This window comes from Myotis daubentonii, chromosome 3 (assembly GCF_963259705.1).
Source record: "Myotis daubentonii chromosome 3, mMyoDau2.1, whole genome shotgun sequence".
Classification (NCBI taxonomy): Eukaryota; Metazoa; Chordata; class Mammalia; order Chiroptera; family Vespertilionidae; genus Myotis; species Myotis daubentonii.
In genome coordinates this window covers 188,030,145-188,042,964 of record NC_081842.1, presented here as the reverse complement: position 1 = coordinate 188,042,964, position 12,820 = coordinate 188,030,145, and the positions used below count along the sequence as shown (strand labels likewise).

At 46.6% G+C, this 12,820-nt stretch overlaps 3 protein-coding genes across 5 annotated transcripts in view; 1 reads left to right on the top strand and 2 right to left on the bottom strand.

Moving 5' to 3' along the window:
• The window catches only part of ATPAF1 (ATP synthase mitochondrial F1 complex assembly factor 1), a 31,596-nt gene extending 30,401 nt beyond the window's left edge, over window positions 1-1,195 (bottom strand). Inside the window, exon 1 of the mRNA XM_059689686.1 lies at window positions 726-1,195. Within this exon, the coding sequence (XP_059545669.1) occupies window positions 726-1,063 (338 nt within the window). The 5' untranslated portion in view covers window positions 1,064-1,195. The remainder of the gene's footprint in view (window positions 1-725) is intronic.
• Window positions 1,196-2,772: 1,577 nt separating this feature from the next.
• On the top strand, window positions 2,773-5,836 carry TEX38 (testis expressed 38). The gene is made up of 2 exons (XM_059686232.1): window positions 2,773-2,845; window positions 5,229-5,836. Exons 1-2 carry the CDS (start codon window positions 2,773-2,775, stop codon window positions 5,834-5,836), a joined length of 681 nt encoding a protein of 226 aa, XP_059542215.1.
• A 2,051-nt stretch (window positions 5,837-7,887) lies between these two features.
• The window catches only part of EFCAB14 (EF-hand calcium binding domain 14), a 41,375-nt gene continuing 36,442 nt past the window's right edge, over window positions 7,888-12,820 (bottom strand). For all 3 annotated transcript variants that reach the window (XM_059689684.1, XM_059689683.1, XM_059689685.1), the window contains one exon: window positions 7,888-11,282. In XM_059689684.1, the coding sequence (XP_059545667.1) occupies window positions 11,107-11,282 (176 nt within the window). In that variant the 3' untranslated portion in view covers window positions 7,888-11,106. The remainder of the gene's footprint in view (window positions 11,283-12,820) is intronic.

The following is a 12,820-nucleotide window of genomic DNA, read 5'->3' as shown; positions in this document are numbered from 1 at the left end:
GACGGGGGATTAAATTAAGGTCGTGGAATGAGAGATGAGACCGAACTCAAAGAAGTTACAGTGTTTAGTCTTTGGTTTCCTGCCATAAGACAACTGTCTGCCCACCCCGCCAAATTCTCTCCTAGGCCCCTGTAATTTCCACCTTTGATCGCCTTTAGCTCTTCCACCTGACTCTTCAGACCCTACCATGGCCCCCACACCCGCCTGAACGTCCTCTAACCCCGGGGCCTTCCATCTGGAAGCTGAGGGGATGGTTAGGAACCCTGGATTCCGAGACAGATGCAAGCCAACCAGCTGTGTGTTCTCGGGCAGGTCTCTTACTCTCTCTGACACTCAGCTTTCTCACCTTGGAGAGGGTTTACTCCCAGGCCTCAGCTGGGTCCGTATGTGACCGCAAGCAAGTCAAGTCCTTCTCCGGACGGCTCCTTTTTCCCATTTCTTTAAGGACGGGTGTCTTGGAGCTGCCCGCTGGGGAAAGGCTGTTGGAGTCTGAGAACTAAGGCCCCCAGGCGGACCCCGGAGAAAAAGCCAGGGCGTTGCGAGACGCTCAGCGCTACACTAGCAGTGATCTCCCTCTCTGAGCCTGGCTGCGGCCTCTGCGTGCGGACGGTGGCAGTGCCCACCTCGCAGGGCCACGGGGAGCACTCCAGGCGCCAGGCACACCGGAACCGCGGGCCCACGGCCGCCCCTCCTCCCCGCCCGCCGCCCGCCGAGGGAGCCCGCACCTGCGCAGCTGCTGGATCTTGTCGCGGTAGCGGTCGTAGAAAGGGTTGGCCTCGAGCTCGGCCCCGACCCTGCCGCCGCCGTCGCCCCCCGCGGGCTGGTGAGAGGCGCAGCGCACCGGGAACACGCGCAGCTGCGCGGGTGACACGAGCCCCAGGCCCAGGGCGCGGCTGCGCACCGCGCACAGGCCCCGATAGAGGCCCGCCACCTGCAGGACTGCCGGGCCCGCGCCTCCCGCCGCCGCCACCACGGCAGCCATCGCTGCCCCCACCTCCGCCACCTCCTCCTCGGTGTCCTCAGGCGCGTCGGCCTCGGCCCGCGGGCCGCGCGCCCGCTCCATCGCGCTCCGGGTCCGCTGCGCCGGCGCTCCGGACTCGAAGTTCCGCGCGCTCAAGGTTCCGGGAGCCGGGCCGGGCGAAGGGGGCGGGGTGGGAGTTAGGGTCTCAATGCCCTGCTGCGTCCTCCGGCTCCGCACGTCCTTCCACCGCCCCGCCTCCTCCTTGGAGCCCTCCTGGATTCACGCCCGCCGGCTGGGTACCCGCAGTCTCTGCTCTCCAAGTCTCCTCTGGAAAGTCGCTCGGGTCTGCTAGTCCTCGTCGTGCTTGCTCCCTTTTAAATTCTCCTGGCACTTGCTGTAGTAGTTGTCCTTCTGCATCAAAGGTCCTTTAATCGCTTGTAATCACCGATTATTGTGAGACACAATGAATAAATGTATCATGTCCGGTAATGATACATGCTATTCGTTAAAATAGGCACCCTCATGCACTGCTGGTGGGAATGCAGACTGGTGCAGCCACTGTGGAAAATAGTATGGAGTTTCCTTAAAATTAAAAATGGAACTCCCACTTGACCTAATAATCCCACTCCTAGAAATCAGAAACACCAATCAGCAAGGACATATGCACTCCTATGTTCATAGGAGCACAATTTACCATAGCTAAGATTTGGAAACAGCCTAAGTGCCCATCAGCAGATGAGTAGGTTAGAAAACTGGGGTACATCTACACAATGGAATACTATGCCACTATAAAAAGAAAGAACTCTTAGCATTCCCAACAGCATGGATGGACCTGGAGAGCATTATGCTAAGTGAAATAAAGCAGAGAAAGATAAATATCACATGATCTCACTCATTTGTGAAATATAATGAACAACATAAACTGACGAACAAAAATAGACCCAGAGACATAGAAGAATTGAGCTGACCATCAAACCCCAGAAGGAAGGTGGGGGAGGCGGGGAGGGTAAGTGATCAACCAAAGGATTTGTATGCGTGCATATAAGCATAACCAATGGACACAGACAGTAGAGGGGTGAGGGCATGTGCTGGCAGTGGGAGCAGCTGGGGAGAGGTCAATGGGGGAAAAGGGAGACATATGTAATACTTTAAATAATAAAGAATTTAAATGTTAAAAAAGGAGAATAGAGATATGGGATACTTGAGCAGAGACCTGAGGAAATGAGGGAATGATCTGTATGGATATCTAGAGGCAGAGCCTTCCAGATACAGGGAATGGCAAGTGCACAGGCTCTGATGCAGGAGCATGTTGCCCTGTTGCCCTGCGTGTGGACACCAAGGAGGTTATTGTGTGAAGAAGTACGGAGAAGGGTAGTTAGATTGCTCAGGGCTTTGAAGGCCTTGGTTAAGGACTTTGGTTTTGAATCTGAGTGAAATGGGAAGTCACTGTAGGTTTTGAGCAGAGAAGTGACATGGTCTATTTTTTAAAGTGTCATTCTGGCTGCTTGTGGAATGTAGGGTATGGGAGGGGTGGGGGCACAAGGATGGAAGCTCTCCTAAGGGTGACCAGTTTGTCCTGGTTTACTTGGGACTTTCCTGGTTTTAACATTGAAAGTCCTATGTCCTGAAAAACCTCCTAAGTCCCAGGCAAACTAGGATGATTGGTCACCCTATGGGGAGACTCATAATGCAAGTGAGAGATGGTGGTGTTTAGAATAAGGTGATAGTGATAGGAAAGTGGTTTTGAAAGCAAGCCTAAAGATTTTGCTAGTGGAGTGAATTTGGGTGTGAGAGAATAAAAGGAGTTGAGGATGACTTATAGGGGCTTTGGCCTGAACAACTGGAAGGATAGAGTTGCCATGTATGGAGAGGAGGAAGGCTGGAGTAGGTGAAAGGGTGGATGATCAGGAGTTTAGTTTGGGACATGTTAGTTTGAGATCATTTAATAGACTGGCAAGTAGGGACATCAACTGGACTATTCCGTGAATGAGTTTAGAGTTCTGAGGAACAGTCTGGGTTGGATATAAAAGCCGTTAGTTATCGGTATATATAGGTGTATATATGATATTTAAAGCTATGAGTCTAAGGGGAAGGGATGGAGAGAGGTAAGAAGGGTAGAGGGAGGATCAATGGTGATGGATGGAGACTTGACTTGGAGTGGTGAACACACAATACAGAGTACAGATGATGTGTTGTAGAATTGTGCACCTGAAACTTGTATAGTTTTATTAATAAATTCAATAAAAAGGGGGAAAAATCCCTGAGTCTGGATGAGATCACTGAGGAGTGAATGTAGATAGAGGGCTAAGGCCTGGGGGCATGCTAACATTTAGTGATCAGGGAAAAGAGGAGAAGCCAGCCAAGGAGACTGCAAAGCAGGAGCCAGTGGGGTATGAGGCAAGCTGAGGGTTAAGTAAACCTGGAAAAAAATCGTGCTGAATAGTGCCCAAGTCACATGCTGGGGGGCCACAGAGAGGAAAGTAACTAAATGGTGCCAAAAAGCTGAGCTAGGCCCAGGGGTAGTACAGGAAGGCTGACTTGAGCTTAATTAGGGAAGGGCTTTCTAACTGAGCAACCCATACATGGATCAAGTTGCCTCAGGAAGTGTGAGCAAGTAAGTCTCTGACCCAAGCAAGTCCCAGGGGATGAGTTGCTGGGTAGGGGAGATCTACCTCCAGGGCTCAAGCATCTCATGGGCTTGGTACTAGACACCCCTCAAAACTCCTTCAAACTGGGGATGATTGCATTCGGGGAAGCCAACAGAAATGACTGTTAGTCAGAGAGTCTGGGGGTTGAGCTGAGCTTTGAAGGATAAGCAGGAGTTCAGTGGGGGAAAGTGGGGGGGGGGGGCACTAAGGTAGAGGCAGTATGAGCAAAACTCCAGAGATGTGAGCAAGCAGGCTGTGCTAAGGAGTCTGGCCTGATCAGAAGGGAGAGGTAAGTGAAGGATGGGGAGGAAGGTGAGGCTGGAAAGGATGGAGGGCCAGAAAGTAGGGAGCTCCCACAGGACCTGGTGCCCAATAAACACCACTTGTTGAAGGAAGGTAACGAAACAAAAATAAGATTGTAAGAAGCAAGAAAGGAGGCATTATTCACTTCGTTCCCTTGAGCAGGTTTTCTTCGGACAGCTGGATCACAGACATCTTGAGGGCAGGGCTGCCCAAAACTGTGTGTGCTCCCTGCCACCCTTCCCACTGTTCCTTAATGCCCAGCAACATGGATAAGTCCCTGAGGGACTGGGGCCCTTTCCCGGGGTTGGGGCTGTTCTGTGGGTTCACCATAAGGGGTAGGGGGCAGACAATTCAGTGGCTAGGTCAGCCCCTGATAGAAGTGGTAGACATACAGTATGGTCCCATTAGATGAAGTCCCTATCATTAACCCAAGACTTCACAAGCTCCGCCCCCCCCCCCCCCCCCCATGCTCAATGCTCAGAATCCAGTGACCTCACCCTTAGGAAACAATGGGGCCGGGCATGTCAAGGACTCAGAGTAACTGGAGAGATGGGTAGGAAAGCTCCCTCTCTCCAGGGCCACAGGCAAGGTACCAAAGCTGGACCTGATGGATTCCCAACCGAAGGACCTGAGTCTCCCTAGTGGTAAATGACCCTCCCATTCCTGATCCTTGCTTCATGCCCTTCGCTTGGGGCGACCTTTTGCATGGATGGTGTGTGTGGTGGGTCCTGCATGGAGGAGTGCTAAGCAGTTAAGCTACTGTTTCCTCTAGAAAAGGAAGGATTTCTTGAGGACACAGGGGTGCTATGAATACCCTACGACCATCACAACAGAATGGGTAGAATGGGATGGGACACTGGTGTCCCTGTCAACTGTTAAACTTTTACTTCCTTGGTAATCCTGGCTTTAGTGAGGTTCTCCATCTGGTGGATTGTATGGGTCCAGGTCTTTTTTCTTTCTTATTGCCTTAGTGTGGCTCTCGCTGTACTTTGGACTCCTGGGGCTGTGTTCAGTGCTAATTGGTGGCTGCATTCTCTTTCTGCACAGAGGCCTGACTAAGCCTGGACAAGCCATGCTCCCCTCCAACCTCTAGCTTTCCTTATCTATAAAGGGCTAGGGGGGCCTCTTAAGCTCCCTGGAAATCTAGCTTTGACTAAGAGAATGATAAGTCAATGAGGAGGGAGGGAAGGAATGAAGAGCGTGGTTAAGTGGATGGAATGACTAATGAACGGGTTAAGAAGAGGAATAAGAAACAACTCAGCCCCCAAGCTAGAGCTATCAGCCAGCTTGCCTCTTTTTCTTTCTTATTGCTTTAGTGTGGGTCTCGCTGTACTTTGGACTCCTGGGGCTGTGTTCAGTGCTAATTGGTGGCTGCATTCTCTTTCTGCACTGGAGGAAGAACCTGCGGCGGGAAGAGCGTGCCCAGGAGTGGGTAAAGGTGATGAGAGCCACTACATTCACCTACAGCCCGCTGTTGTACTGGATTAACAAGCGAAGGCACTATGGCATGAACACAGCCATCAACATGGGCCCTTCCCCTACTGTCTCCAAGACTGAGACTGAGGTCCAGACTTCAGATTCTCTGTGCGAGTTGGATAGCACTGAGAGTAGGAGCTATGCTGCTCAACAAAGCAGCCCCAAGGTGGAGGCCCCTGTCCCCCCGCAACCTGCATTGCAGCTGGTCCCACAGCCTCCCCTAGCTTCCCCAATGCCTCGGCCCCAGAACAGCTCCCCACTCCCGATTCCCATCTTTCAGGAGGTGCCCTCTGCCCTCTCCCTGTGTAACCTACCTCCAATGCTGAACCACTCCGTCTCCTATCCTTTGGCCATTTGTCCGGAAAGGAACCTCCACTCCCCCTCCCTCCCCACACTGGCCCATGGGGACCACTGCTTCAATGCCAAGCCTTTTGCTTCAGAATTGTAGTCTCCTTTCACTGAGTGTGGAAGCTGGAGGTACTGGGACAGAGCTAACCTCGGAAGTGGTATTGACACAGGCTAGGGCCCATCTGGATGTCACATTATGAAAGATTAAAAAAAGTCCCAGGCTCCCTGGTGTCTCATTTGTTGTTAGGAGGGCAAAGTCCTTGCCCTGTTTGATAGGGACAATTTGCAAACCAAATTGAAGGTCACTGAGAATCACCAACACAAATGGGAATTGGAGGGTTGGTTGTGGGAAAACACACTGAACTAGTACTTGTGATGGGCTCAACAGTCCTCTACCCAGTTTTTACTTAAGACCAAAAATGTATGCTAGGTTCTGGGATAGGTACCCAAAGGCACTGCCATTCTGTGAGACATTAAGCACAGCTGCCACAAAGTGATAGCTGTGGAGCATGTGTGAACTGTGGTGATTCACAGTGACAGGTCACAGGCAAAACAGGTCATTGAGATCCATGAGCCACACTGCACTGCTGGCTCAATCACATTCTTTGTTAACATGTATGTGTACTGAGTTGGGGTTGTCTCTACATTGTTTCTAATATAAGAACACTGCCAATGACCCTCCACTTACAGATGAAGAGACAGTTCTCAAGGGCATTTGCCATATTTTTATACTAGAGGCCCGGTGCATGAAATTTGTGTACTTGGGGGTGTTTCTCAGCCCAGCCTGCACCCTCTCCAATCTGGGACCCCTTGGGGGATGTCTGACTGCCGGTTTAGGCCTGATCCCACAAACCGGCAGTCGGGCATCCCTCTCACAATCTGGGACTGCTGGCTCCCAACTGCTTGCCTATCTGCCTGCCTGATTGCTCCTAACCGCTTCTGCCTGCCAGCCTGATCACCCCCTAACTGCTCCCCTGCTGGCCTGGTCATCCCTAACTGCCCTGCCCTGCCAGCCTGGTCGCCCCCAACTGTCCTCCCCTGCCGGTCTGGTTGCACCCAACTCCCTCCCCTGCTGTCCTAATTGCCCTTAAATGCCCTCCCCTGCTGGCCATCTTATGATGGCCATCTTGTGACCACATGGGGGTGGCCATCTTGTGTGAGGGTGTGATGGTCAATTTGCATATTACCTGTTTATTATATAGGATTGCAGAGCAAGGTCTCAAATTTACATCTGCCTGGCTTCAAAGTTCATCTTCCAACCATCCACCCTGGCGTCCCTTCCGTAATGATACATTTGGTTAGAAAAAACTTGGCAGATGATTTCTGTGTGTGTAGGGTGGAACTAAGTTGATCCATGGAGTGGCTTGGGGGAAGTGAAGCCCCTAAAATAATATACAGAAATGTATCCAGTTTTTAAAGAAGATCTTCCCCTAAAGGGATTTATGACCCCTCCACAAGGTAAGATCCACTATATGAGAGAAATTTTGTACCTTCTGGAAACGATCCTAAAAAGAGAAACAAAGATAATACTAGCGATTTTGTGCCAGATTAAAGGTAAGAAAGCTCAGGTCTGACCCAGCATATACATTTTTTCCTTTCACTTTGGATATAAGGAAATCATCTTATCATATTTGGTAAGATGCTCAAATGAGCTAAGCTTTATGTAGTCTTCCATGAGGGGGAAGGTCACCCAGATTGTGTGTGTGTAATCCCAGAATCTAGCCACCATGTAGAGCTAATTTTTCTAATATTTTTCTGTGCAAAAGAGCTATAGCCCCTATATGGCCTCTCTCTTGCAATGGATTTCAAGGCTACACCCTTTTTTTAAGGCAGTGGAACATTTCTTTTAAACATGCTCTTACACTGAACCTCAACATATAAAACAGCCCTAAGTGGAGCTTCTGTGGTTGATCCAGGAAAAGAGGCTCACTCATAACCTCCCCTCTCCCCTCCCAACCTACAGATGCCAAAGAAGCAGCCTTCACTCCTTCAGTCCAAATTCTGCATTCGAGGTAGAGTCTTCAATTGAACACTGTGCCCACAATCTGTCTCTGCTTTCAAGGGGAGGGAGAAGTCCATAAAATCAGGTTTCAAAGTAGATATTTTTTTCTTTAGTAACCAGAGGTAGGGACCTTAGTCATGACACAGTGGGAGAAAAAGTAAATGTTTTATTTAGATAAATTAAAATGTTTGTATTACTGATATGAAATAAGCAAAGTTCAAATCAAGCCATGGAAACCTTGAATTCACTCCCCAAACAGAACCAAAACTGCTTATACATTACCAAAATAGCTCCACTAAAGCAAAGTAGATTGACATTTCTTAATGTGAGAAAACAACAAGGTAGGTTAGGTTCATATAACAAACAATACACGCTCTATAAAGTCTCAGGAATACCCAAATGTGTTCTGGTTTGGATATGAAAGGAGGGACTGCATCTAGCTGGTGTTGGTAAGCAAGCCAATGAGGTGTGTAGCACACGAAAGCTGTCACTAAAAACAACTCAACAGCAGGCCATTATGAGTATGAGCCCATTACAGCCAGAAGCTTCAACTGTGACCGGCAAGACCAGCGGGGGCGCCGACAGTGTTCTGTCCAGCAACATAAAGTGAGGAAACGCCAATGGAGGGACAGTAGCCAGTAGGTGAAGAGTGTCCGTTCTTCAGCTTTGCTGTTTGAGGCACATTCCTAAGTGCCAGGCCCTTCTCTGCCCTTAAGATAACATCACAGTCATCACTAAGGTGATTCTCTCTTCTTTTGGTTCTTTTCTTCCTACAAAACACTTTTGCCCTTTAAGTAAACATTATATCAGATAGTACAAGACAAAAGAAAACAAGGACCAAGCAGCAGTGCTTTGGGTAACTTGGGAAAGCAGCAGTAGGAGCTGCCAGAGTGGGAAGGTCAAAGTAACTGAAACCAAAACCAAAACCAAACTCACCACTACTGTCGACCTTCCTTTCAGAGCTGAGATGTGGCAGGTGAGGCTTGATTACAGTTTAAGACAATTTACAAATAAAAATGCCAAATTAACACTGAAAAATAGGTTTCTGAGGCTCTTCTTAGGCCAATGAATCTGCTCAACTTCAAACAAAGGAGTTCAAGTGCCCTAGTTCTGCCTGGGAGATAGGGCACTTTCCCAGGCTGTGTGACAAGAGTATTCTCAGGTCTGAGAGGGCAGCAGGAACACCTCTGCCAAATTGGGTAGGGGGAGAGGATGGTACTATATATCTGGCTCAGGGCTGATGCTAGCCAGACACACTTGAGGTGAGAATGGATGATAAACTAAAAAACAAAATGATTCCTCCATGGATAGCTCTCTGATGCAAAAGAAAAGTACGTACAACAAAGAGTTAAGGTGTCCTCAAAGTATATGCCTATGAATAAGAATTTGAAACTAAAAAGGACAAGCTACATTACCCCCAAGTTTATTTCATATAAATCAGTTCTCAAAAAAATACCTTCCAGGTAGACATACTATTTATGGTACAGTATATACAAATATAGCAGAATAATTCAATTTATTGCTAGAGTGTTATTTGGTTGCTATAAAATCCGTCAGGATATATATATTAAAAAGGGGGGTGGGCATGGAAGGCAGCCAGAAGAGCACTCTTCAAGTTACCCAAAGTGCTAATTTTATACCATATTTTAACCTTTCCAAGAAAGTGAAATAGCTCGGTTGGGCAAGGAAAAATATATTTTTTTTTAAAGGAAGAGAAGCATAAGCCATATGAGGTAAGCAGACACATTCATGGGAAAAGACTTCATCTTGCTTTAACTAAATTTTTATATTTCTAGAAAAAAAAATCAAGGTTAGCCTACACCAAGCTGAATATCACATAAAGAAAAAGCAAAAGAAAACCAGCCCTTAAATAGTTAAGGATGTCTGGCTGCATCCATGGCTAACTGGGCAACTTGGACAGTTAAAATGGAAAAAGTTAAAATGGAAATGAGTTCCACTAAAGAAGTCAGTCTACGAAAGCTTCTCTAGTTTCTCCCTGACGTGGCCTAAGCACAGCTAAGTTTTGCAAAGTTTTTTCCTTATGTATTCTTCAGAGACTCCTTCTAAGAACACAGCACACACAGATAGCATGGAGGTATCAGGCTATGGAAGTATTTAAAGGGAACCAACTATTGCACTTGCTTGCATTAGATCTGAAAACACTTGCTACCATCATGTAAAGCCCAATGTTCCAGGCCTGTCTGCTATGCTTGGCATTCTCTGGACATAAAACTTCCAACTACTTCTGACCTGATAACCATGAAGAAACTTAATGAATAAATGTTCACAACTGTTATGGCCTTATCCCCCAGAGGAACATATTAGGTTGTTGGTTAGCCCCCATGTAAAATCTGTTTCCTGGGTCAGAATTAAAGGCACAGCTCTCCTCTAAAGCTCCTGGGCAGCCAGGCTGAGCCAGTGACCAGGGACTTCAGCCCTGCCATTCAGAACGGAGATAGTATCAGAGGGGGAAGTCAGCCACAGCTTTAAGATAGACTTGAGTGCATGTATGTGTGTGATAATCCTGCTTTACTCAGGGAGGGAAATATATCCCCTCACTGGATAACTTTCTATGTTCATAAACCCTGAAATAGGATAAAAAATAATAAAAATGCCAAGAATACTCTCTGGTTCACAGCTTGCGATTAGCTAAGGGGACAGAAACAAAGATATAGATCTTACTTTCCTGCGCCTGGAGGCTGCACTGTCCCCAGTATCCACTCCCTAAATATATTCCTCCAGCCACCAGACCAAACCCCATGGCAGCACCTAAAGGAGATGCCTGAAGGAGACATGGGCCTAGTTTCAGTCGCTACCAGATCAAATTAGCAATTTTTGACAAGCCATTTATTCATGTCCTGTTTCATACCATTTCTCTTAACTTCCCACAAAATATGCAGAACTCTTCTTTCATTTAAAATATTTATACACAGAAAAAGCCTATCTTTTAAAGAAAAGACATTTTCTGAGTCTGAATAAAGTGCAGCTAATTTAAGGCAGATTTATGTGAAATATAAAGGTGGCTTATTCTTACTATACACACATTTTCTAGTTCTAAAAGATAAGGTCTCCTTCCCTCAAAAAAGGAAAGAGAAAGAAAGAGCGCTTGACTTTTATTCTGGCAATTTTAGAATTAAGATCATACTGGTTTCAGGAAATCATAGATTTCTGAATATCATAAGTAAAATGGTCTTTTTTAAAAAAATAACTTTTATATAGCTTTTTCAAACAAGTTAAAAGGTTGCAATGTGTCTGCTATAATAGTTTGGAGGATTGGAGGACTGATAAATAGAAGGGTTGTTTTTGTTATGCGAGCAGATATTAGGTAGCCCAGGGTATATATCCATTTCTAAATATGCCCAATGAGGCTAAACACCTACAGCTGCTCTTAGCTCCAGGAATGAGTATCTTCCATCTCCATCAGCATCAAACTCTCTCAAACTCTCTGGTGCTGGCATAGCAGAGCCTAAGGAGTTCCAAATTTCCTGGTAGGTCAGCTTCCCATCCATGTTCTGGCCAGTCTTGTAGAATAAATCCTCAAGATCTGTTTAAAAAATTGCAAAAAGTGTTTATGTCTATAAATATAGCTAAATTTAGTCAACAGTTTAAACAATAGCCACAACTGAATGTAAAGCATTAAAAGAAAGCTACTTTGCAGACTCTGATTCCAAAAGGTAAAGTTTAGGATATCACTAAATCAGAAAGACTAATTCTTTCTTGATCCTTGAGAGAAATACTGTATGGCACTATCCTCCCAAAAGATAAGCAGTGATAGATAATCACAGGAGAATAAGATAGACTGGCCTTTTCTCTGTCCAGGGCCTTCCTTTTGGAATTTTCAGATTTTATTCTTATGTTGAAGGGGTGAAAAGGACTACAGAGGCTTAAAGAGCTAACTGACAGGAGCTGAGCTTGTAAAATAGACTCTGGCATTTTGTCAGTTAAACAGAGTTATCATGTGACTCAGCAATTACATTCCTAGGTATATATTCAAGAGAAATGAAAACATATATCTACACAAAAACTTGTATATAAATGTTCATAGCTACATTATTCCTAAAAGCCAAATGGCAATCAATTGATGAATGGGTATACTAAGTGGTCATACAATGGAATATTATTCAGCCATGAAAAGGAATGAAATACTGTTACATGCTGAACTATGGATGAACCTTGACAACACTATGCTAAATGAAAGGAATATAATGCAAGAAAAAAGCATATATGAGTTCATATATTGTATGATTCCATTTATATATGAAATATTCAGAATAGGCAAATCCAAAGAGACAGTGGTTGAGGGATTAGTGGTTGTCAAGGGTTGGGGGAAGGGGAAAAAGGGAATGACCATTTAATAGGTACAGGGTTTCTTTTGGGGATGATAAAAATGTTCTAGAATGAGTGTGATGGCTGCACAAACTTGTGAATATACTAAAAAAAAACTGAATTATACATTTTAAAAGAGTGAATAATATGCAATGTTAATTATATCTCAATTAAAAACAACCAGAGGACTATACAGGGTGGGGCAAAAGTAGGTTTACAGTTGTTTGTATGGCAATGTACACTAATAAAAGAGAAAAATGGTAATTGGCGTACGACGATACCCTTTTCATTGGCTAATCAGGGCTATATGCAAATTAACTGCCAACTATGATTGGCAGTTAACTGCCAACCAAGATTGGCAGTTAACTGCCAACCAAGATTGGCAGTTAACTGCCAACAAGATGGCGGTTAATTTGCATATGTAGGCACAATGCAGGGAGGCGAAAGGGAAAGCAGGAAGAAGCCCCCTGCCACTGACAGTGATTGGAAACCCAGTGGGGAGCTAAGAGCTGGGGGGCAGGGCAAAGGCGGCCCTGGGGCCGCCTTTGCCCTGCCCCCCAGCCATGATCGGAGAATCAGGCGCCTTTGCCGCCCTGGCCAGTGATAGCAGGAAGTAGGGGTGGAGCCAGCGATGGGAGCTGGGCACGGTCGAAGCTGGCAGTCCCGGGAGCTAGGGGTCCCTTGCCTGGGCCTAAAGCGGAGCCCACGATTGCGGGGCCGCTGCAGCTGCGGGTCCCCGCTGCCCGAGCCGGACGC